At 38.3% G+C, this 22,412-nt stretch overlaps 1 protein-coding gene and 1 non-coding gene across 2 annotated transcripts in view; both read left to right on the forward strand.

Annotated features, from left to right (window-relative positions):
- AP3D1 (adaptor related protein complex 3 subunit delta 1) overlaps nt 1-22,412 on the forward strand; it is a 140,757-nt gene that overhangs the window by 112,692 nt on the left and 5,653 nt on the right. The window contains exons 20-30 of the mRNA XM_051972248.1: nt 1,245-1,444; nt 2,246-2,319; nt 6,592-6,778; nt 8,673-8,735; nt 9,829-9,924; nt 11,867-12,016; nt 13,365-13,412; nt 14,365-14,554; nt 19,799-19,887; nt 20,623-20,708; nt 21,335-21,456. Of these exons, the coding sequence (XP_051828208.1) occupies nt 1,245-1,444; nt 2,246-2,319; nt 6,592-6,778; nt 8,673-8,735; nt 9,829-9,924; nt 11,867-12,016; nt 13,365-13,412; nt 14,365-14,554; nt 19,799-19,887; nt 20,623-20,708; nt 21,335-21,456 (1,305 nt within the window). The remainder of the gene's footprint in view (nt 1-1,244; nt 1,445-2,245; nt 2,320-6,591; nt 6,779-8,672; nt 8,736-9,828; nt 9,925-11,866; nt 12,017-13,364; nt 13,413-14,364; nt 14,555-19,798; nt 19,888-20,622; nt 20,709-21,334; nt 21,457-22,412) is intronic.
- Nucleotides 10,778-10,885, forward strand: LOC127546007 (U6 spliceosomal RNA). The gene has a single exon (XR_007949880.1). It is a non-coding gene; the product is annotated as a U6 spliceosomal RNA (small nuclear RNA).

Here is a 22,412-nt window from a genome sequence, read left to right on the forward strand (position 1 = left end):
TTTGCTGATTTTTCTCCCTCCCTTACCTTTTGGCCCAAAGGCAATATTATAAATCTTCATAGGCTTTCAGTATTGGAAGAGATTTTTATATATGAAACAATGTCAGAGCTTCGAGTAATCTTAGAAAATAGATCTTGAAATTTTCAAGCTGAAAGATACTTTGGAAATAATCTGACTTATCCTATAGCTCTATAGCACATTTGGTTGGAAGAAATAAGCATTTTTGGGTACTTAAACTTGAACATATATACTTTTAGCATTCCTTCAAGGATAAAGTAAACCATGTGTTAATAACATTTCAAATCTTTTTTTATACATTTAAAAAAATTTACATGGACTTTTTTCTTTTTCCCCCCAATAAACCAGATAGTGTCTCAGGTCCCTTCTGCATCTAGTATTTATGAATATATTATTCTGCTAGCTACTCGCAATGGGGCCGAGGGATGAGAACAGGTATCAGATGTTATAACAGGCCCTTATTACTACATACACTTTTCCCTGTGTTCCTCCTTTCTCAAAATGATGAATATTTTCCCTGCACTACCCGTGACTGACTGGGAGCAGACCTGCAACATCCTGATTGGCCCAGAGAGGGAAGTTCAGCAAACCTGTCTTCAGCACAAGTGATACAAAGATGAGTAGGGCATAATCCCTTCTCAAAGGTATCTACAATCTAGCTGAAGCAGGGGGTGGGGAATAAATAGATATAAATAACTGACACTAGGGAAAGGCGGTCTACTCCAGATCCTGAGAGGTACTGAGGAGGAAGAAGACCCTTTCACCTGGAATGGTGTCAAACCGTACTTTTAGCAGGGGCTGCCAGGTGAGCCAGGCCATTCCTGGTACAAGGGAGGTGAACAAAGAAGACCAAAAGGAAAGGCAGCAGTGGGTGGCAGTGCCGTGACCTTGACTTACACCCCCTTCCCCCACCACTATCATGAGAGAAATTGGGAGCCAGGGATGAGCCCTAATGTTCCATTACTGTTTCTTTCTTTCTTTTTTTTTCTGAAGGATTAAGTGACTTGCCCAGGGTCACATAGCTAGGAAGTATTAAATGTCTGAGGCCAGATTTGAACTCCTGATTTCAGAGCTGGTGTTCTAACCACTGTGCCACCTAGCTGCCCCTCCACTACTGTTACTTTCCTTTGCCATTGATGTCTTTGAAACTTTGTAGCTCACCATTCTTGAGTTGAAGGTCTTTATTGGCTTTGGGGCCCCCAACACTGTAATTGCACCTTCTGTAGGTATTCCTATGTCAGACCAGTATGTGAAGCTTGAAGAAGAACGGAGACATAAACAAAAACTTGAGAAAGACAAGAAGAAGAAAAAGCAGAAAAAGGAGAAGAAAGGCAAACATCGCCGACACAACTCACTTCACACAGAAAGTGATGAAGACATAGCTCCTGCGCAACAAGTGGACATCATCACTGAGGAGATGCCGGAGGTTAGTGTCTCACCCAGCCCTCCCTCACCATGCTGTCCTCTCTTTTCCTTTCCTTTATACTATAGTGGTCTGCTGGGTAAGGCACACCTTTTCAAGGTCTGGCTGGCTTTTCCTCAGGTCTGTGCTATCATAGGATCCCTTGAGTCACCATAGTCTGAGGGCCTGACTTCTCTTCTAGAACAGGATCCTGCTGAATGACATTGTCCTGCTGTTCCCGCTTCCTTTCCTATTACGACATCCTTAAGGGTCACACTTTATGGGGAGAAAACACCGAACCAGAGGCAAGAAATCTAACAAGAAAACAATGAGTCAGTTGTGATTGGTAACAAACCCATATCACACCTTTTGGCTAAGTGACATAGCTTCCTCATCCATTACTTTCTGCTGCATCACTAATAGTTTAACGTACTTTTCACTCAGTAGTCATTTTTACATAGAAGTTCTAGAATTTATGTGGGGCATTGCTTAAGAGGTAATTTATTTTGTTTTTGGTAGAATCCTTTTCTAAATCACATGGACAGAATGTCCATCTGTGGGCCTCAGCAATAAATTCAGCTGCTCTAGTATGGGTTGGTTTCTTGATCACTATAGTGGAATCTTTCTTTCTAAGTGTGCCTTTGGAAATGTGAGCATTAACTGTGTAGACAGCTTTAAGCCTTTTCCCATAAAACTAAAGTCCAAGGCTATCTTTTCATTGGGACTCCTTGGGTGTTGAAGTTATACCTCATTAGAATGAATGGTTTCTATATAAACAGACTGGTTTTCTTTTATTTTTCTGTCCTTCCCTACCATCACCCCCAGAATGCACTTCCAAGTGATGAAGATGACAAAGATCCCAATGATCCCTATAAGGCCCTGGACATAGATTTGGATAAGTAAGTAAATTGAATTCTTTGGTTTTTTTGTCTGTTGGTTAAAATCCTTCTAAAAATGTAGTAAGCTTTTCCATTATTTTAGGGGCTTTTGTGGCTAGACAGGCACTATTGAATTAGAGACTCTGATTTAGAAGGGTCATTAGGTTCAAACTCTTTTCTTATGTATGAGTCCCTTTTGCCATATTGAAAGTGTTCAGCCTACAGTCAAAACATCTCCAAGAACAGGGAGCTCTGTACCTCATAAGGTACATCCCATTCTATTTTTTTCACATTCTCAGAACTAGAAGAAAGTCTTTCTATAATTTTCACCCATTGCTCTTAATTTTGCCATCTAGAGCAAAGCAGAATAAGCCTCTTCTTATTTTTTAATTAAAAATCATGATTATGAGCCCATAAAGTCTTGCCTTTTGGAGAAAGAAATGGCAAATTACTCCAGTATCTTTGCCAGGAAAATCCCACAGAAAGAATCATGGAGAGTCCATTGTGACTGAACAACATATGCCTTGTCTACTCAAGGTTAAAATGGCCTCACTTCCTTCAATCAGGTTTCACAGAACATGGTTTTGAGCCTACTCATTTCCCTAATTGTCCTCTGTTTGTGCTTCAAAACATGTCCTAATCCTTTCTAAAAATGTTCCCAGAATGAACACAGGTGTCCATCTAGTAAGTCAGTAAATTTTCATGTTTTCCCATTATCTGAGAGCATTAATTGGTTTTTCTGTTTCTTCACTTTAAAAGCACCTACCCTCATCCCTGTCCCTACCCCACATACCTTAACAGTCTTCTGAGCCTGGTGACCTCCAAGGGATTTTCCTTTGTACAAGTTTATCAGCCAGGTTGATAGGGCAGACCCATCAGGATGATGTGAGGTTACTTCTCTTAAACCTCTGCTGGCTGCCGTAGATCCTCATCTTAGGCTGTGCTCCTCTATTCCACTGCCTCAGAGAGAACTTGACGTGATAGAGAATGCTGACTGACAATGTCCTTTCCTAGTGAATTCCGTTCCACTGAAAGAACTAGATAAAATTCATCCCTTTTAGCACTAGAAGGGTGTTATATCCCACTCCATTCCTGAAGTGAGCAAAAACAGCTGCTTCCGATAGCTGAAAATCTTGAACATTTAAGTCCCCATGGAGCAAATAAATGATCAGGCTGGCCATGGACAAAGGCACAAAGTTAGGGAATTGGTCTTAAGTATTCTGTCCATGCTGTGTATAATGATTGCCATTGTGGCTTTTAACAGCATCCCATTTTGATACCTCTTTGATCCAGCCAGTGAGATCTTTCTCGAAATGAAGATCAGAATTTTAGGAGGCCCTGGAGACATCTATTGAAAATTCCCATCTCCCCTCTGTTTATATCTCTACAGAATTTAAAATATCTTCCTTCTGTTTATAGGTCCATTGCAATTTTTTTTTTGAGGGTCCACTCTTGAGATTTCATTATGGGATTATAGCTCTAGAAGCTAGAAGGTAGTACCTTACAGGCCAGGCTAGTCCAAGCCTTTCAATTTACACTGGAGTAAAATGAGATTTGCCTCTTAGTAACAAGGCTAAGTCATTTAAGCCTAGGTCTTCTGATTTGAGTTGGTACTCTTTACTCTGTACCTCATTGTACTGATAATAGCTTACATTTGCATAATACTTTAAGGTTTGCAAAGCAATTTTGATGCATTCCCATATGGTCTTTACAATGACCTTGATAAATAGTTGGTATTATTATTATTAGTCATATTTTACAGTTAAGGAAAGTGAGTCTTGGCCAGGTTAAATGGTCTGCCCATGGTTTTAAAACTAGTGAATGTAATTGTAGGGAACTCCCTCTACCAATCCAGATCCTCCTCCATAACTTGTCATCTCAGAGAATTTCTTGGGAAGATTGAGAGGCTAACTGACTCCCCTGCAGTCATAGAGTGTGTCTGAGGCTAGACTGGATCCCATCCCTTCTGGACTTTGAGGCTAGCACTGCATTCTTTCCAAAATCTTGCCCCTTATGCAAACCTTAAAGTACTAGGTAAATGTCAGCTATTATGGCTGAGGAGCACTTAATTTCTGAATTATTGGCATTGTTCCTCCCCTTTTTTGGTCCCCAAAATAAGTTAAAACCATGTCTAATTTGGGGATGGGCTGTAGACCAAGAAAGAAATATGAAGCTAACTTCCTATAATAGTTTGAAAAACAGTTCCCTTTAAATTTATTTTGTGCTCTTGCTAAAAAATTCTCACCCTCTCTGATTCTAGCTGCATAGGAATCTGTAATGAATAGCATTGTCATTTTCACTGTGTCAATTTTGATAGTAGCTTTATTGCTGTACCAGGATAATGAATAGAAATTTTTCTTTTAATAACTGGTATTGTTTTCTAGTCTTACAAAACTATTTCTGTATTAACAGTATCTTTGGTAAAAGCCAGAGCAGTTTTATTGTTAAGATATTTCTTTGAAATAACAAATTCTTATCATCTGTTCATTAAAATATGTTTAGCATTCTGGTGTGGGTGGAGTTAAGCCATAGACTTAACCAGTTTTTGCAGTTGCAGTTGAAACAAGATTGTAGACCATAATTTTTCTGTTTGTTTAGAATGGGTAAATTCATGGAAAATCCTGGTTTACACATGGGAATGAGTTGTTCTAAGCTTTACCCAGCTTTTCCATTTAAAGATAATTCTGCACTCCTGGTTTTCTATCAAGCAGTAGAGGGGAACTCTTTGTAAGAACTCTTTACCCCTAAATGGCTGATTCACAGTCATAATTCTTTCCTGCTTTCCAGTTGTCTGCTGTAGAAATTACCACAGAGTCATGGCTTTGGGTTAGAGATTAATAGGAGCAGCCAATATGATTCTTAAGCAGGAAAAGCCCTTCAGGTGCTGCACAAAGGGCTTTTAAACTAAAGTGAAAGATGTATTTATGGACAATCTAATATTAGAATTGTTTCTAAATTAAATGATGTTCCCAATTTAAAAAGCTTGGTTCTTCATTTTGTGTCTGTCCATTCTTTTCTCATCGCTTCAGAGCCATTGGCCCTTGTCTGTCTGTCACTTGTTCGCATAACTTCTGTCCTCTCTCTTTTTCTTTCTGTGCTCACATTGCCATGTCTATCTCTCACACCCACATGCAGTCTGGTTTCAGGGAAGCCTCACAGGTAAGATATCCCAGTATTTTAGCATTCTTTGAAAAAAATTGGTTTGCTTCTCCCAAAACAGTTTTGTATAGCTTCCTAGGATCACACATGATGTTTTCGACCCATAGACACAAACCTAGACTGTATGTCCATTTTTTCTTTGGGACTTTTCTCAGGAGTCATGATGGGCAGTTTCCAGGAAGCCAAGCATATTGCAGTTCTGTAACTGCTTAAACCAACAAGTAATCTTTGAGAATTTACAATGTTTTGTTTTAAAATAAAATTAGATTAGTCTCCCTTCTGCCATCATTACTTACTGACAGCATACTAAGGCAAGCATTTAAACTATATTAATGCCAACCCAGAAGGAATAATAATTTGAGTTGGCCAGCAGACCTGGAGAATACTAACGGCTTTTCCCCGCTTTGTCTTGATCCCAAGATGCAAGCTGTCTTGATGTTTATTTTTAAATGCAAAGTTCTCAACTTAACAGAAAAAAAGAGTATGATTCTGAGCACCTTTGTCTGCATGGTGTATAAAGTTAGATTAGAATGCCAGCTGATGAATAATAATACTACTCACCACTTGCTTCTACAGACAGACAATTGATTAGTTAGGAGAGAATCTTGCTCCCACATCAAGAGCCCTCACCTTCCAGGTCTGAGAAAGAAAATACTAGTTCCTCTCCTGATGTGAAGGCTTGGCTATCTATTCATTTACTAAGGAGCCAATGAGTTGTATATAGCTTGCTTTGTATTATCTAGAGTTTTGAGTTTTTCTCCTTCTTTACCTTCAACTCTTTAAGGATAATGTCGCTTGTGAGGATCTAAAGTGTGTTTTTGTGTCCTCACACTGTTTCTCTTGAAAGTGTTCAAGTACTTTCACTATCCTCCAGTGAGAAGATAAGGTTAGTACAGAGTTGAAAAAATAGTCTTCATTTTTTAAAATGCATGCAAGAGAAAGTGGTCTCTGGCTATGCACAGGAGATTCCCTTTGAAACCCTAAAGTATGCATACATCACCAGCTTGGGGGCATAAGTGGGGTTTTTAGGCAAATATTTATTTCATTAGAGAACACACTTTGGGGAAACTAGTGAACGTTCTGGGATTAGAATGGTCTCTGTCACCAAATATTACCCTTCTTTTTTCTTTTAAGGCCCTTAGCAGATAGTGAAAAACTACCAGTCCAAAGGCATAGAAATGCAGAGACCCCCAAATCCCCTGAGAAAGAAGAAATTCCTGTGATAGAAAAGAAGAGCAAAAAACCAAAAAAGAAAGAGAAGAAGCACAAAGAAAAAGAGAGAGAGAAAGAAAAGAAAAAAGAGAAAGAAAAAGAGAAAAAGGTAATTCTTGTTAGTTTCTTGCCATCTTGGGCATTAAACACTTTGAGGGCAGGAACCATGACTTCTTATTTTCTATTTCCTCCTAGTTTCTGACATGCCTGGACTCTGGCCAGGCTGAGTCACAGAAGCATGGTGGGTGGGGAGTAAGGGCAGGAGGTTTAGGCTCTCTGTGTCTTGTTTCCATCATCTGGAACATTTGAGAGCTTTGCAGTACCCGCCTTAGATGACTGTGGTGAGGAAAGTGTTTTGTAAACCTCAAAGTGTTATAGAAATGTGAGCAGCAGTTATAAATCATGAATATTTTGTTTATAAACCTTGTCAGACTGCTTCTACCTCCTTACTCAAATGTGAAAAATCAAGCCTTGGCTGAAACTTTTGTGATTGTTTTTGACTCAGAGGGGAATTTGTGGAATTTGCCTTGGTTAAATCTTTGTAGGTCTTTCTGGGTTAAATAACAGATGGCAGGAAGCTGTTGGGAAATTGCCCCTGGCCACATTGCAAGAGGCTGAAAATGCTTCAGGTAAAGACCCAGGAACAAACTGTGATTCCTGTCCAAGGAAGTTCATCACCAGAAGGGCAGCCATTAGGTTATAGATTTAGGGGGACAATGGCAACCTAGGAAACAGATTTTTAAAAATACAGACGTTTATGTCATCCATATCTCTTTCTGCAGTGACAGTGGCAAGATGGTGGAGAGTGAGACATGGGGGGTCATAGGAGTTTGAGATGGACAAGAGCTCAAAGGCCTTCGAGTCCAACCTCCTCTTTTTACAGTTAAGGAAACTGAGGCTCAGAGAAGAAAAGTAATTTGTTCAAGATTACCTAGGAAGTAAGCATCATTGAAATTTGAACCCAGGGTCTTTTACTCCAAATTTATTGCTATAACCATTGCATATTACTAACTAGAACTGGCATGTGACAAAAGATACTCATGACTAATTGGGCCAGTCATGTAGTTGAAATTGAGAGCTAATTATTGAACATTTTAAGTGTTGAAATGATCATCACTGAAATACCATCAGAATCAGAGGGCTTCCAGCACAGAGAAGTGGCTCCTCTGGAGTATGTACAAAAAATGGGCAAGAATTGCCCAACAGAGGAGTAGCAATTTATCACCGAAAGGGGGGTGGGGGGTGTATCTACACCACTTAGATCATATTCTCATTGGAGCATCCGCCATGTTTCATGTTTCACTAGATGTTGATACTCCGTTAATCACTGAACTATCATCACTGTGGTCATATCTGTCCTAGAAACTTGTTTGATTATAATTTGTTATACTCAACACCTTATTGAAGCCTTTAAGGCTATGTTTTGTTCTAACAGATAACTAAATACGATTTTTAAATCTGCTCTTTTTTTATATATCAAGGGGTAAACACATTGCTGGACAAATTGAGCCATGTCCATATTGACAGTCTCATTATTAATTAAAATAGATGATATTAGGAAGTTATAGCTGAGTGTTTTTGTGAGAATAAAAGTGCTTCCAGAATTACAGCCTAAGTTACAATAGAGCAAATCCCTGGGAATAAAGGGGATCTGACTGAGTTTTTCCTGTTCTTTACCCTTTCCTCCTTTCTTTTGCCAGCCAGAACATAGGGCAGGAACCACTTCTTGAATCTGCAGCACTTAGGAACATAGAGAAATTTTTAGAGATAGTGGGTAACAAAGGGAAGATTTCTATATTCTACCAAGGAATCCAGAGGAAAGGGATGTTTATAAATTAGGAACTCGATAGGAACACTCTTTCTTTCCTTGATGATAAATCATATCTTACATGGATGTGACAGATTAAAAACTGAGTTACTTCTTATCCATATGTAGTTGTTGTTGTTTTTAAAAGCCTATGATCTTATTTTTTCTTCTGAACCCTCATCTCCTCTTTATTAAGGGGGAAGACTTGGACTTCTGGCTCTCTGCTACTCCATCAGCTGCTTCCACTGCACAGTCACCCGTAAGTCACCCACTCTAAGAGCATACTCTTTTAGTCTTGCCTTAGTAAGTGAAAATATATCAGAAAATGACTGGTAATGTAAGTGACTCCATTAAATTGTCAGGAAGTTCACTGTGTTTCTCTGGGCAAACGTCTCACGAGGGTTGTGTGGCTTTAAGAGGAAGCCAGACTGGTATGTGGTGGTGACATTGGCAAGATGGGTATAAGCTTTGTATATAAAAGTGAACATCAGGAAATGCCTTTCAAGCTAGGCACCTTTTCTTGGTTATCTGCTCCACTAGACACCTTCAAATAAAATTCTTTGGGATATTTGAAGGACTTTTCCTTTAATTTATGATCTCTTTTTGAGAAAACCCTTGAGCCCTTAATTTCACATTTCAAGCCTTCTTCTAATTATTAAAGCATATTTTTATCAAGGTACTTTTCCTCTAAAATTGATATTGGCAGGGTAGCTAATGGGTGTCATGAATAGAACAACAGCCCTGGAATTAGGAGGACTTGAGTTCAAATTCAGCTTCTCATACACTTGATATTTATTAGCTATGTGACCTAGGTCAAGTCCCTTAATCTTGATTACCTTGTGCTTCTCTCTCCTCCTCCTCCTCCCCCCCCCCCGCCCCCCAATAAAGAAATTTATGTTGGCAAAAGGTCTTTGAGTAGAAAGAAAACTTGATCCTCTTTTGAATTTCTTCTTGGTATTTTGCAAGATGATGGAAACATAAGTACTTAATAATGGTTTATTGGATTGAATCAACTATTTCCCCCTTTCTAGCCAATGATAATCACAGTTGGCAAAGCGTTTTGAAAACCTGTTTCACCATAACCATTGAAAGTAGGACTGCTGCTAACTTAGGAATTATTTGACATATGTAAGACTAGAGAGTATAGTTTTAGGCCCATCAGGGATAAAGATTATTTGGTTTGTAAGAAGAAATAGGCCTTCCTCAAACACTTTTAATGTGCTTTCCTTTTTTAAAATTTAAATTGAACTACATTTGCCCTGTAGATCCATTAGCCACATACATATGGTAACATGAACTAGTTTGTATTGGGTTCACTGTGGTAAAAACAAACTTTTTATCCTCTTGTGCAGAATGAACCCAGTGTAAATACGGTTATGGCTGTACCTGAAGACTATGAAGAACCTAAAAAAGAAGAGAGAGAAGATGAAGATGATGATGAAGAAAAGGTAAGCAAACAGTACAACAATGCAAATAGAGGCAGTTGTTTACAGCGCCTTGTTTTTAATGGACTTTTGATAAATGTTGGTTGGAACTTTGACTTATGAATTCTCATAAACACAATAACCAACCACAATTCCAAAAGCCCCTTGAAGAAGCCTGCTATCCTCCTCTGGATAGAGGTGACTATCTCAGGGTGCAAGTGAGACAGATTTTTTTTTTTGGACATGGCCAATCAAAAATTTCCTTTGTTTGACTATATACATATTTGTTACAAAAGCTATGTTTTTCTTTTTTTCCTTTTCTCCACAGTAAAGGGAAGTGAAAGAAAAAGAAAATAGTTGGGTTTTGTTTTTTGTTGTTGTTGTTGTTGTTGTTGTCGTTGTTGTTAATTTTTTTAAAATTTAATTAAAAAGAATTAAAGATAAGGACCTCAAAAATAAATAAATGCATAGATAGTTGTTTGATGATGGGTTTCTTTAGCTCTTATAAAGAAAAAGGCAGTTGTTGATAGTAGTTGTCTTTTAGAGATTCAGAGTATCAGAGACAACCAAAAGACCACAATGCTGAATGTGGCAGTCCCCACATCTAATACAATCTTAGGCTGCATTGTATCTAGTAGTAAAGCGTCTTGCTTGTCTTAATCTGCTGTCTTAATTAGACTTAGCATATTATATTCCATGCTGGGAGCCACCTTTTAGGAAGGTCATTGATAAGCTAGAGAGTATCTAAAAAAGGACTCCTAAGATGAGACAGGGTCTTAAGATCACATCATATGAACTTCAGCTGAAGAAAAGGAGGTGTATAAGATAGAGACAATTTTAGGGGGACAAGAGTGCTGCCTTCAATTATTTAGTAGTTGTGCTTGCTTCAGCCAGCATATATACTAAAATTGGAACGATACAGAGATGATTCGCTTGGCCCCTGTGCAAGAATGACATGCAAATTGGTGAAGTGTTACATATTTCTTTGTTTGCTTGGTTGTTTTTTTTTTGGGTTTTTTTTTCCCATTCTCGTTTTTTTCCCTTTTTGATCTGATTCTTTTTGCAGAGCGTAATGAACATGGAAATATGTGTAGAAGAATTGCACATGTTTAATATATCAGATTGCTTGCTATCTTGGGGAGGGGGAAGGGAGAAAAATTTAGAACACAAGGTTTTGCAAAGGTGAATGTATAGAGCTATCTTTGCATATATTTAGAAAAATAAAATGTTATTGAGGGGGAAAATGTAATAACTATCTTAAATGAAAGAAGTATTAGACCTATTCTGCCTGACCCCAGAGGGGGAAATATGAAATAAAAATTTAAATGAAGCAAATTTAATTTTGATGAAAGGAGAATCTTCCTAACAATTAGAGCTATTAAAAAATGGAATAGGCTGCTTCAGGAGGCATAGTGAGTTTTTTCTCACTAGAGGTATTTAAAGGAATGTCATGATAAATGTATTATAGATTAGATTTTTATTCAGATTTGGGTTGGATCTGATCCCCTTTGAGTAAGTTTTCTTCTAATTTGGAAATTTTGGGAACTACCTGGTAGATGCTGGCCTAGAAGTGGGAAAGGGCAAGAATGTTTTCTATGGCATCATTCAGCTCTAAAATTCCAATCTAACTGAGGCACAGAACAATTTTAGGGATGTAGAATGAAATTAGACTGGTATAAAATCTTATCAGATAAAGGAATTGGTTATTCTGGAGGGAGTCTAGAATCGCTGAAGCATTTTGAGTCCTGAAAGGATGTGACATGATCTCAGGATGAGGAGCGAGTACTTTAATGATATAAAGAGGAAATCAAGGGGTTCTTTGCAAAATTGTCTTTGGAATTTAATGCTCTGAAGTTGTATTAGAAGTATAACTTGTAGAGATTTAGTCAGTTTTCCATAAATGTTGAAGTCTGACCTAAAAGGAATTATTTTAAGAATTTTTTGTTGACTCTTTTTTGGGTTCTAGAAATCCTCCAAACATAAGAAGAAAAAGCATAAGAAGGAAAAGGAAGAAAAGTCCAAGGACAAAAAGAAATCCAGAAAGAAGAAGCATCCAAGTGAAGATGAACAAGTGGAGGCTATACAAAACGGCACCCTTGATGATGAACCCCTCCCGGTGAGAGGGTGCCTAAGACCCCTTCTGGCTCTGCAAGAAGTTGGGGATGTTCATGAGCTCCCTTAGATGAACGAGAGGCAATGCTGGACACTTAGAACCAACCAGAATTCACCCAGCAGCTTACCACAAACATGATTTAGTCTTGAGTTGGGGAAAAAGAAGGGACTTGGGCCTCAGCAGATTTTTATCCTCACAGGGAGTTTTGAGGGTTGGCATCTGTTCAGAATGGTTCTCCTGGCTGTCTCTGACTATTTCCTTTTATATTACAGAGATAGTTTGATTATTAATTATTGTGATAATTTATGCTTCAAAATCCTTTCTTTCACATAAATCCTGCTAGACTGAGGAGGGCAGGCATTATTATCCTGCTTATGATAGGTGAGAACATGGAGACTCCAAGAGGTTGAGTAACATTAAATGAAGGAGCCAGCACTCAAACTTAATCCAAAGCTTTTTCCTTTCTTTTCCCAAGCCTCTTAGTAATGTGTATGGTTTGGTTAGCAAGTTCTGCAGTGTCCTGTAAATAAACAATAAGTAAGCATTTATTAATCCCTTTCTATGCAGTAGGACACAAATCAAATAGATCCTGCCCCCAAGGAATTTACATTTCTAATAAGAGGTGCAACTTACACACATACACACACACAAACACACACACACACACACACACACACACACACACACACACACACACACACACACACACACACACACACACACACACAATGGGGAAGACCAGGGAGCCTATGATATATGAGGCAGCTCAAAGGCTAGTTTGATTAGATGTAGTGTATGGAAAGGCAACTAAGATATCATAAAGGTGGAAAGGGCTGTAAATGCTAAGAAAAAGAATTTATATTAGGTCCTGAATTCATTTTAGTTGGGGATGATATTATCAGACATGTACTTTAAAAAAAAGTCCTTTTGCTTAAGACAGGGAGAGCCAATCAAGAGGCTTATCAAAATGGTGCAGGTGAGAGAGCTGAGGAGAGCTTGAACTAGGTTGGTGGCTTTGTAAGGGGAAACAAAGGGGATGTCTGCAAGAATTGTGCATCTAGGGTAGAGCTTCTTTTGGGCTTCTCTATCCCAAGTTAGGATTCTTCTTAAATTCAGTAAGCTCAGGGTAATTTTATTTCCTAAGGATAAAAGTTAATTCATTCTTTAAGTTGTTTTTTATGCTTGACACTTGCAATATCTATTCTTGGAACTATGTTGTGTTTATCACCTTAAACTCAAAGATCTTCAACAAGGTTTATTAGCAAAGAATAAGGGTCTCAATTTATTCAGATCAGATTTCTTTGCCTTCCATAAGCTTTCTATACTGAAAATGTTTTCTTTTACCCCCTAGCCTATGTCCAGTTACTGCCTTCTAGCTGAAAATGCTTTCATTAAAATGGTGAGTAACCTGATCTGGAGTAACTAGTATGGCTTAGAGGAAACAGTCTGATCTTAGACTAAAGAGCACCATCCTTCCTCTACTGAGATCAATTTGTATTGGTAGGATAACCCACCACTTCTTCAACAGAAGGATATTCTTATCTTCTCATTAAAAGTTTCAAAAAAAAAAAAAAAAGTGAACAGGTCACCATTTCTTTGTTGGTCTTCACATCTTGCAAATAGAACCTAATTACCATGTTTAATTGGCTTTTTGTTTTCTGTGGAAATGTGCATTTTTTTTCTTTTCAAAGATCTCATTCTACAATGAGTGGATTATTTTTGAACTAATGGTACACATTTCCAAGCTGTTCCTTTAAGTGAATAAGACATGGGAAGTGATGAGTAGCATGCTCTATTAGTCAGAGTGTAGAATGTCCCTGATATTTGCTATATCTCTAAAATGATTTTTCCCAGCATATATATCATATATATGTATGTATGTTATGTAGATAAATATATGACATATGTAATATGATGTATATATTTTAATTTGTTTTATTTCCTAAGCTACACTGAGAATTTATACAAACTAGATTAAATTTTGAGAAAGAAATTACAGCTTCTATTTGGGCAGCTAGGTGGCACAGTGAATAGTGTGCCAGATCTGAAGTCAGAAAGACCTGTCTTTCTGAGTTCAAATCTGGCTCCAGGCACTTACTAGCTCGGTGACCCTGGGCTTAACCCTATTTCCTCAGTTTCCTCATTTATAAAATGAGCTGGAGAAGGAAATGGCAAACCACTCCAGTATTTTTGCCAAGAAAACCCTAAATAGTTGGATGTGACTGAACAACAAGATTAATCTGTTAGGATTTTTCCCTCTTATTTCTTCTTAATCTGATTTAACTTTCATCCTGTACTTAGCAAGTACTAAAAACAACTTATAAACTCCTTTCTGTCTTGACTATTTGCAGACATATGACATTCAAGGTAATCTTCAGAAGGATAGTCAAGTGACGGTGTCTGTGATTTTTGAAAACAAGAGTGATAGTTTCCTGAAAAGCATGGAATTGAATGTGTTGGATTCACTGAACACAAAAATGTCTCGGCCGGAAGGCGCCTCAGTACATGATGGAGTCCCTGTGCCTTTCCAGCTGCCGCCTGGTGAGCAACCTGAAGCCAGATTAACACATCTCTTTGATGGGGGGTAGGGGAAAGTGGGTGCATATGAGCTATAGGTGAGGAAAAGCTTTGATCTTTCATCCCAGTCTAAATAGCAAAATATGTGTGAAAGCACTTGAAAGTTTAAAAATTCTGACATCTAGTTCCTTCTAAAGATATCCCACTGAAAAGCATTTCGTGATGCTGTTATCATAAATGGTGGTAATTCCTATGGTAAAGTCCAGAGATGTCATTGATATTCAGCCGCTCTCCCAGTTATAACAGGATTCCTGTCTAACCAATTGTCCCCTGTAGCACCATTACTAGATTTGTATGCCAAGTCCTTAACATAAAGCCTCACGTACAGTAAGCTCTTAATGAGCACTTGTCAATTGATAGACCATGCAAATATGCAAATTCAAACTGCTGAAAAAATATTATGAAAACATTCCTTACATGAATCTAGAATGAATTCATCATCATCATAACATGATAACCACATATGCTTATTACATTTTAGTTCATATCTTCAGAGTACTTTACGGTTTATAAAGTGCTTTCTCTTACAAGTGTCTAAACTAGATTGCACAAGTATTCTCATCCTCATCTTCCTGTGAGGATTCTGATGCTGAGAGGTTAAGGGATTTCCTTATAGTCATACAGTAAATGTAAGAGTTGAGATTCAAATCCAGGTCTACTTACTCTAGCACCAATGCTCTCTCCCCAGTTGCCAGACCAAGACCCAGCAGAATGACTTTATTTTTTTTTTTAATTTTTTTATTTAATAATTACATTATATTGACACTCGTTTCTGTTCCGATTTTTTCCCCCTCCTCCCTCCACCCCCTCCCCTAGATGGCAAGCAGTCCTTTATATGTTGGATATGTTGCAGTATATCCTAGATACAATATATGTTTGCAGAACCGAACAGTTCTCTTGTTGCGTAGGGAGAATTGGATTCAGAAGGTATAAATAATCGGGAAGAAAAACAAAAATGCAGATAGTTTACATTCGTTTCCCAGTGTTCTTTCTTTGGGTGTAGCTGCTTTTGTCCGTCATTTATCAATTGAAACTCAGGTCTCTTTGTCAAAGAAATCCACTTCCATCAAAATATGTCCTCATACAACATCATTGTCGAAGTGTATAATGATCTCCTGGTTCTGCTCATTTCACTTAGCATCAGTTCATGTAAGTCTCACCAGTCCTCTCTGTATTCATCCTGCTGGTCATTTCTTACAGAACAATAATATTCCATAACATTCATATACCACAATTTACCAGCCATTCTCCAATTGATGGGCATCCATTCATTTTCCAGTTTTTAGCCACTACAAACAGGGCTGCCACAAACATTTTGGCACATACAGGTCCCTTTCCCTTCTTTAGTATTTCTTTGGGATATAAGCCCAATAGAAACACTGCTGGATCAAAAGGTATGCACAATTTGATAATTTTTTGGGCATAATTCCAGATTGCTCTCCAGAATGGTTGGATTCGTTCACAACTCCACCAACAATGCATTAGTGTCCCAGTTTTCCCGCATCCCCTCCAACATTCATCATTATTTTTTCCTGTCATCTTAGCCAATCTGACAGGTGTGTAGTGGTATCTCAGAGTTGTCTTAATTTGCATTTCTCTGATCAATAATTGTGGTGAGCTTTTTCTTCTCAAAATGCAGCCAAGTGATAAAAGTTCAGATCTTTTATTATCCCAATATAGCCCGGTTAGCTTAGAGGCCTATCTCTCTGCTTAGTTCCAAGAGCTCTCTCCAAATGTCTTTAAATCCAAAGGTCTGGTCCTTCAGCCTCTGCCTCTGCTTTCTTCAGCCTCCCCAGCTCCAGTCTTCATGTCATTCCGGTGAAATCTCGACTTGTAGCGTCTTCCTTTCTCAAGAACTTCGACTGGCCCATTTGCCTATTTATGCTCCTTCCAGAGAGAGGGATTATGGGTAGTTCTACTTAGTACCTTGTTTCAGGTTCTGCCCAAAACATCTTCTTGTAAGATTAGATCAACTTTAATTACTTAGCAGTTAGTAAGGATTCCAACATCTCCCCCTTTCTTTTGTTTTAAAACATAGGGGGTTTCTGAGGGGGTACACATAAATCCATCAATATGGGCCAGAACTTTGTAACAGATATACATGGTATACATAAATCCATCAATATGGGAGGCATTATACATAATTTACATAAGTACATAGCAATATAACACAGGCTAGTAGTAATGTAACAACATGAATCAACCTAAAAATTTACACATGTCCATAAGTCCTAGAAACAGTCCAATAGGATTCCATTGTCCATTAGTTCATGTGCCAGGAATCCAATAGTTCCTGTAAGCCCTGAAGTACTGCAAAAGTCTCATCAACAATTTTTCATCTCAGGGAACCCAATGATTCTTGCTGGTTTTTCAAGAAGTAAAACAGTTTCATCTTGTGTTAGGAAATCCAATGATTCTTGAAGCTTTTAAAAGTCTTTTTAACAGTTTCATAGTCAGCCATCTGATTCTTTCTCCATCTGTGGAAATATAAGCAGATCCTCTTCCCCAAGCAGTTAATCTAATTCCCTTCTATTTACCAAATTTGGGATTTCTCCTCATCATCTGGTAATTACATTGGAGTCATTTGCATTGGATATTGTCTTGTTGTCTTAAAAGGCCTGTATTCTTCCCAACTGTAATCCTGATTGCTTTTCTGTTGGTTGATGACATTAGAGTTCTGAATTTCTAAAGTCTCTCTGGGTGTAACCTCAGCTGCTATCATGCCCCACCTGTCCTTTGATTGATACTTTGGAGCTGGGCCTTGCCTCTCATAGAAGCCCAGTGAAAGCCTCGGTTACATTTTGGACATGGGGTTTTGGGTTTTCTCTCACCCTGTCTTCTCATTGTGTCTCTGTATCTACAATGAGCTCTCAAATGGCCAACTTTTCCGCACTTAAAACATCGACGAGTTTCTCTAGAATTCCTCTGCCAAGAAAGACCTTGTCTTTCCATGTTCATCATAGTCTGGGCATAATAAGCATTTGGGCCCACTGTGGCACAGCGTCTTATGATTTCCTCTAAAGGAGCATCTTTGTATAGCCCCCATATAATTCTTTTGCAAACCTCATTGGCATTTTCCTTAGCCAAATGTTTAGTCATTATTTCTGTTGCTGCATTGTCTCCAATGGTTCTTATTACAGCTGTTTGCAGACGTCCCACAAAATCTGCAAAAGGTTCATTGGGACCTTGCTCTATTTTTGTGAAAACATTATTTCCATCTTTCTGTCCAGGGAGAGAATTCCAAGCTTTTATTGCAGCCTTAGAAATTTGCTCATACACTGTTATGGGATAATAAATCTGTTCTGAACTCTCTGCATACTGACCTTCACCAGCTAGTTGGTCAAAAGCAACTTGTACAATAGCTCCTGTTTGCCTATTGCGTTGGGCTTGAATCCTACATAATTCATGAAACTCCGAAAGCCACAAAAGTTCAGTTTCCAATATAGCCCGGTTAGCTTAGAGGCCTATCTCTCTGCTTAGTTCCAAGAGCTCTCTCCAAATGTCTTTAAATCCAAAGGTCTGGTCCTTCAGCCTCTGCCTCTGCTTTCTTCAGCCTCCCCAGCTCCAGTCTTCATGTCATTCCGGTGAAATCTCGACTTGTAGCGTCTTCCTTTCTCAAGAACTTCGACTGGCCCATTTGCCTATTTATGCTCCTTCCAGAGAGAGGGATTATGGGTAGTTCTACTTAGTACCTTGTTTCAGGTTCTGCCCAAAACATCTTCTTGTAAGATTAGATCAACTCTAATTACTTAGCAGTTAGTAAGGATTTAGTAAGGATTCCAACAAATAATGATTTGGAACACTCTTTCATATGAGTGGTAATAGTTTCAATCTCATCCTCTGAAAATTGTCTGTTCATATCCTTTGACCATTTATCAATTGGAGAATGGCTTGATTTCTTATAAATGCAGAATGACTTTAGATCTAGAAATTATCCCCAAAACTTAGGAACCACATTTTTTCCTCTAGTTGTCAAGGGAAGAAAAACAAGTAGAAGACTAACTTGCTCATAGGACTTAAAGTTGGAAGCGACTAAAGAAGTCTTTTTTTCAGATCACTTCATTTTACCTATTAAGAAACAGAGACCCAATGAGGGAAAATGATTTGCGTAATATTACACAGCTAGGAGCAAAACCAGAATTCAAACCAATTCTTATTTTGTGCAGTGCTGTCTTATAGGGTCTCAGTCTTTTGGAAAGAAATATTGTTATTTGGTTTGAATATGAAATTAGAATTCATTATCATGATGAGTGATATTTCATTTTCATAAATATCAGCAAATTCCATTGTTTCATAGATAGCCTATTACATTAATCTTGTAAGAAGGAAATATATTAAAGAATCATCATATGAAAATTCATGTTCCTAGAGAACATAAGAAAAGTTATCTTGTGATTTGTTATAAGGCCCACCAACTTTCAAAAACCATCATCTTCAAAATCTAGTTTAAATAAAAATCACGATGCCTGGAGAAAGACACACACACAGGCCCACATCTTAGTGGTTCTCCATAGTGTCATAGGGCCAGAAGGCACTTTTTGGCTCATTTGGTCCAGTCTATTAATTTAGAAAATAGGTAATGTAAGGCTCCAAAAGGCCAACTGGCTCCCCCAAAGCTTCCCAGGTACTCAGAAATAGTAAGGGTCCTCAGATGCAGAAACCAATGTTCTTCCCATTATTATTTAATTATTCAGTCGTTTTTGAACCCTTCATGAGCCCTTAGACAATAGTATGCCAATTCTGTCCAGAAAGTTTTCTTGGCAAAGATCCTAGAGTCATTTGCCGCTTCCTTCTCCAGTTAATTCTTGCTCAGGGTCACACAGCTAGTCCCTTCCAACTTAAGCCAGGTTTGAACACATGCACATACACACACGCACTCAGAACTTGCCGTGTTCAGAATCACTTGATTTTTTTTCTTCCTCGCCAATACTTGTACTAAATCCAAAGCAGCTTTCTGATCTAGAAGGAAGCAGGAATGGTGTCTTTAGTGAGAACAAATCAAGGATGGGCCCAGTGGACGGTGAAGATATTCCCTCCCTTTCTGTCCCTCTTCCATTTAAAGAGCTTAGTTTCTTGATAAACACATTCTGTAGATGAGAACTGCATCATTAGTACATTCTCCCTGTCTCATTCTCCTGTGATTTTCACGCAGCCTGTTTTTCTTGGCGTCTCATTTCTTTCTCCCTCACCCATCTCTCTCCATGTCAGGAATCTCTAATGAAGCCCAGTTTGTGTTTACTGTTCAGAGCATCATCATGGCACAGAAGCTGAAAGGAACGCTGTCCTTTATAGTCAAAGTAAGTGCAGCTTTAAACTCTCTATTTTGCATTGATCTGAACTGTGTGGGCTTTTGAGTTTGCATATAGAAAGCACTGCTTTAAAGGGCTTCTCTGGAGCAGCATTTCACCTGTCCCATTTCACTTGCCAACCGAACCCTCCAAAGGGACCGCCAACTTCAGAGCGCTTGTCCCAAAGGTTGTTTGCACTTTCATTGTTTGATGCTTGACCCTGCCTTAAGGTGAGCAGATCAGCTGTGATGGGCTAACCTGCCAGTGGGAGAGCCGCCTTGGAGCTACAGGGTTCCTCCTTAAAACTGGCATTGCCCGAGGTAACTGGGTCCATTTTCTTAACATAAAAAAGAGAAAGGAAAATATAAATATATCTATGTTTAAAGGAGTCCAACAGGCTTTAGTCAGAGATAAAGTTCAAAATAGATTTCTTAAGGTATTATGGGACTTTACTTTCTTAAGGTGTTGACTTTTAGCCACACATAATTTTTAAAGTTCAGGGCTCAGGGAATGAATTTTTAAAATATAAATCCTGTCCCTTCCTCCCCTATTATCCCTTCCTATAACATCAGTGGAATCACGGGGCGGTGTCTGCCACTGGGTGTGGGTTTCCTTCACTTGTGTAGGAGGCCTATCCTGCTGTGGGGATGGTGCTGGAACCTAGGGATCCTGAGGGCACTCCAGGGTCTCCCTTCTGCAGAGCCCCTGGCCTCCATTCATCTCATTTCCTTTGGCCTGTTGCAGAATGACGAAGGCTCCACCCATGAAAAGCTAGATTTCAAATTACACTTCAGCTGCACCTCATACTTGATCACCACGCCTTGCTATAGGTAAGTGGGTAACAAAGGCAGCAGCTCCAACCTCCCTCACAGCTTCCTGTTCTGCCACTCCTCACTTGGGCTCTTGCTTTGGCTTTGTACATCCAGCTGAGCTTTGGCTGTAGACATCCTGGTTGTTGCATGAACTACCCAGTGCCTTGCAAGTCATTAAGCCCTTTTTTTCTCTTAATTCATTTGCATGTTATTTTGCTATTTTGTTATTTTGTTAAAGAAAGCACAGTGACTTTGGGTAACATTAATTTGAAGTTTCTCATGAACTTGCTTAAAAATGACATTTTAATCTAAAAAAGAAAATGTCCCCATCTCTAAAATTAGCATGAAAGTTTGTGACTTGTCAGCAGGAGATTTTGAGCCAGTAATGTCTTATATGAGACATTTGGGGATACCATCCAGCCAAGAGTCTGTTGTCTCCTCACCTTGGTAGTAGAAGTACTATATATTTTTTAATAAAAGTATTACATCTTTTAACATTTGATTCCTTGCTGCCTTTATAGTTCTTGCTATATTTCTTTTTTTGGGAGTGGGAATTGATTGTGAACTATCTGGGGAGCCTAGAACATTCATTCAGTATAGTCTTGGGGTTGTCCTTCCCTCCCCATTTTGTATTTTTGGGACAGTGATGCTTTTGCCAAGTTGCTGGAGTCTGGTGAACTGAGTATGAATTCCATAAAAGTTGATGGAATTAGCATTTCTTTCCAACACTTACTGGCGAAGATTTGTTTTCACCATCACTTTTCAGGTAAATATATTTCATCTCTTTTTCTAATTGTGGTTTTAGAAATTTTTTAACCTCTTCTTATTAACATTTAATAAAAGGTTTCTCCTAATAGATCTGCCTTACTCCTTTGGGATAGTTTCTGTTTTGAGGAATACAGAATTACTCTATGCTGAAACACATCTCACTAGCAGGGAGATTTTATGACTTAGTCTAAACTAAGAATTTGGAGCTGGAAGAAATGTCAAACATTACCTGGTACAACCCTCTCATTTTAATGATAAAGAAAGTGAGATTAAATGACTTACCCAATGATTTTCCTTAATTCCATCTAAAATCTGCCTCTCCTGGACTTCTCATTGGTATCAATTCTGCCTTGTAAAGAGAAGGAGAACAAATCTACTTCTTTTCCTTTTTTTTTTTTTTGTGATTGGCCTTCATTACTTGAAGATAGCTCTAAATCTTCCCCTTACCCATTTTTCTTGAAATTGAATCCTGTGAGCTTACCCCAACTAAGTAAAGCATCTCCTTAGCTCATTAACCTGCATTTTTTATCATCTGTTCCTCTTAGGGGCAGAATCTTTTTTCATCCCCATAGTAACTCAGCTCCCAGGTCACTCTGACTGTTTGAGAATGAAAGACAAAACAGTAGTATATTGTGTAAATGGCTGATTTTTTTAAAGTAATTTTTTATTGATAAATTCCCTTTCTTATATCATTAGTTATCTCAAGTGTCCCTTCATTCCTTTTTATCAATATTTTTAGAGAGTAAAAAAAAGTAAGCATAACTAGTCAATGCATTGAAAAAGTTCAAAAATCTGTACAATATATAATACCTATATATAATATCTCCATGGAGAGTTGGGTTGGAGTTATCTTTTCATTTAAATTCTGCTTGATCTTTGTTATTTGTTACCATTACTTTTGATTTTGTGTGTGTATGTATGTGTAGTTCTTTTTATGTTGTTACATATCATTTA

This window comes from Antechinus flavipes, chromosome 1 (genome assembly GCF_016432865.1).
Source record: "Antechinus flavipes isolate AdamAnt ecotype Samford, QLD, Australia chromosome 1, AdamAnt_v2, whole genome shotgun sequence".
Classification (NCBI taxonomy): Eukaryota; Metazoa; Chordata; class Mammalia; order Dasyuromorphia; family Dasyuridae; genus Antechinus; species Antechinus flavipes.